Source organism: Fulmarus glacialis, unplaced genomic scaffold, assembly GCF_000690835.1.
Source record: "Fulmarus glacialis isolate BGI_N327 unplaced genomic scaffold, ASM69083v1 scaffold21470, whole genome shotgun sequence".
In the NCBI taxonomy this organism is placed as follows: domain Eukaryota; kingdom Metazoa; phylum Chordata; class Aves; order Procellariiformes; family Procellariidae; genus Fulmarus; species Fulmarus glacialis.
In genome coordinates this window covers 4,000-7,161 of record NW_009186056.1, presented here as the reverse complement: position 1 = coordinate 7,161, position 3,162 = coordinate 4,000, and the positions used below count along the sequence as shown (strand labels likewise).

Below are 3,162 nucleotides of genomic sequence, written 5' to 3'. Positions count from 1 at the left end.
GTCCCCCGAGCGCCCCCCGGGTGCCCGGGATGCTGGGCGTGTGGGGTGCCCCCAGGGTACGCAGGGTGCCCTGTCTTAGGGTGCGCTGGTGCTGCGCACCCCACCCACCCCCAACACCCTCCTCTACCACGTGCACCTCAAACCACCCCCCAGCACCTGAAGGAGCCACCCCTCCCTTGGGTGCTGGGGGGGAGGCAGATAGGTGCCCGCACGATGAGCGAGGGTGTATTTTGGGTCGCTTCCCCCCCCTGTTTTGGGGAAGGCGCCCCAGGCTCTCGTGCACCACCATCTCCTGTCCGCTCGGCGGCCCCCCACAAAATGCATCGTGCTTCGATGGCGTCACTTCTGTGCCGCCGACATGCGGCTGCGGGGAGAGCATCCCTCCCGGTCCCCCCCACCCGGGGCTGTCCTCTCCGGACCGTGGTGACCTTGGTTCCCCAGGGAGCTGTGCCTGAGCTCAGCCACCCACATCGCCCGTGGCCGCACATTGACAACCGCGTAGCGTGATAGCGGTCCCTTGTCAATGTCGCAATAACCCAGCAATAAGCAGGTTCACACGGTGATAACCGCCCATGCTCTGCTCCCTCACCTCTGCCTGGCTTGCACCATGGCAGAAGGATGGCAGCACCAAGCTGGGAGCATCCCTTGGGACTTGTGCCCGTTCACCTTCAGTGGTCGCAGCTCCATGCATGGTCTGGAGAGGTGGAGCTGGGTCTGACCAGATGTGTTCGGGGCTGGGGTCCCTGTGTGTGTGGGGACACACATGCCAGGAGTTAGGAGCCGGTGCTCCCGGGGACGGTGGCACTGGGACAGCGGCACGGAACTGTATCCCAGGTTTAACGTGCATGGTTTCCTCTGAGCCAGGAATGAGCAGTTGTAGCCATCCTGGATGGATGCAAAAGGAAATGGGGAGCATCTGCTTCCCAAATGGGTTGGGAGCGGAGGAAAACAGCCTGTCGGGGTCCTGGAGCACATGACAGGGGGCTGCCCCACAGGGAGCGGCTGCTGGAGGTGACGATCACTCACATCTGCAGCCCAGCTCGGGGACGAGCGGGAGATGGGGCATAGTCCAGGCAGTCGCGGCTGGCAGGGGTCCTGGGCAGGCATGGTATGGCACGGTGCTGGGGTGGGTGTTCAGGGGGGGTTTAGCCCCTGATCCTTGCCCCTTGCCTTTCCCAGCACAGCGGGGGGCTGCGGTGCTCCATCAGCACCCAAGCTGGCACCGGCTCTGGCAGTAACCGAGCACTGAATCCCTGCCCTGCTACCCAGGGACCTATTTAAGAGGTAGGGGCTGTTTGCCCGGCTGTGAGCTCTGGGACGCACGTGTTTTGGTGATGCTCAGGCGCTGGCACTGAAATCCCATGGGAATGCCAGAATGCTGAGGCGAATGGGCACCCCGCTTCCTGCTGCTGCTTTTGATTTCAATCATGAGCGGCTTTCCCCTGCCGGCACGGGCGCCGGCTCGCTTTCCCCACCGTCCCCACTAGCCACGTGCATTATCCTGGGAGGGCTCTTCAGAGGTGAGCCCTCCAGACTCGCCATGCAGAGTGGCAGCGGGGAGGGACACGGACTGGGACCATAGACTTACTTTTTAATGACCGTGATTAAGTTGTTCTGCGATTAGCAGTGTAATCAGGTTCCTAGACCTTGCTCCCGTGGCGTGGATAGGCACACGTGGATTTTTATGGCTCAAAAAGCACCGTCAGTGTCTTCTCGTGGGAGTGGGGAGCACTGGGTGGACGCCCGGGCCAGGCTTTCTCCCTTCCCTGCCTTCATCCTGTAACTGCTAATCGGGCCTCCCCGGTGCTGCCAGCTTTCCTGCGGCCAAACCTCAGGATTTGAGCATTTAATCCCCCTCCGGACTGTGAACCTTGTGGCATTTTGCGTTCTCCCCAGGCTGGGCAATGCCGCCCAAGCATCGTGTCTTGCCGGGGGAGAGCCGAGGGGCAGCCGCTTGCCTGCGGCTTGGCTAAAGTCCCGCTGACCGCCCAGCTAATGTGTAACACGGACGGCCCTGCACCCGGTGTGCACATTAACTCGCTTTCATAACCGGCGCGGTCCCTGCGGCCGCTGCCTTCTCCCTATGGAGCATCCCTGGCGCAGGGCATCTGCATCCCTCTGCCTCCTGGGGAAGCGTCACTTCGGGGAGGGGGTAAAACCCCACTGACTCTTAAAAGGGAGCAAAAGGAGGCGATGGGAGCCAAGGATGCCCCACTGCAGAGTCGGGTGCTTCGTGCATCCAGGCTCTTTTATACAGGATTTACAAATGCTGCCTGAAATGGGCCCCCCCGCTTATGCACAGCGAGACGTGCGGCTGCTTTTCTTCTTGCAAGAACATCTCCTGGGGAGAAGGTAGTTCTATTTATTTGCCTTGCGATTATGGAGGAATTTGAGCCCGTGCCAAATGCTGCTTTCTCCCCAGAAACTGCAGCGACGTGGCTTTCGATGCGTTGGAGAGCGCCTGCGGCCAGAGAGGGGCTGCCTGGCCCGGCAAAGCCCATCTAGCTGACGGTCCCTGCGATAACGCTGCCGTCCCACTGCAGAGCCAGCGGAGCCATGTCCAAGAAGGATGATGATGCCAGAAAGCCGGCATCGGAGACGGTGCCGGACCAGCGCTGGAAACTACAAGTCTTCTACCTCTGCTTCTACGGCTTCATGACGCAGATCCGACCCGGGGAGAGCTTCATCACCCCGTATCTCCTGGGAGCCGACAAGAACTTCACAAAGGCAGAGGTGAGCCATGGGCAGCCTGTCCCCCTTGGTGTTCCCCTTTCTGGACATGATCACTACCCTGGGGCTGGCCAGAGCATCCTCCTGCGGTCCTGGGGCGTGGAGGGGTGCAGGCGTGCCACGTCCCGGGTGAGGTGGCATGTGGTGACACATGGCGGTGCTTTTTTCGGGGGAGAAGGTGGTGTGGTATGGGTCCAGCTGGCAGCATGTCCCTGTCTCACTGGGCTGCGAGGTCACCCTGTCCCCTAAGTCCAAGGCTTAACTTTCCCTGGCATAAGACCTCGTGCCCAGGCTGGCAACCGATTTTGGGGGGTGATGCCTGACCCCTGCCCGCCTGGGCAGCCAGTGGGATGGCAGGGGGGTGCCAGGCTGGGAGAAGCCCCGTCCTATCCCACCAGGAAGACCCTCCCATGCTGGCACGGTGCACAGTGG

General features: G+C 61.7%; 1 protein-coding gene across 1 annotated transcript in view; it reads left to right on the top strand.

The window, feature by feature from the left end:
• The first annotated feature begins 2,556 nt into the window (after positions 1 to 2,556).
• Positions 2,557 to 3,162, top strand: part of SLC19A1 (solute carrier family 19 (folate transporter), member 1) — a 3,164-nt gene continuing 2,558 nt past the window's right edge. Inside the window, exon 1 of the mRNA XM_009586710.1 lies at positions 2,557 to 2,733. Within this exon, the coding sequence (XP_009585005.1) occupies positions 2,557 to 2,733 (177 nt within the window). The remainder of the gene's footprint in view (positions 2,734 to 3,162) is intronic.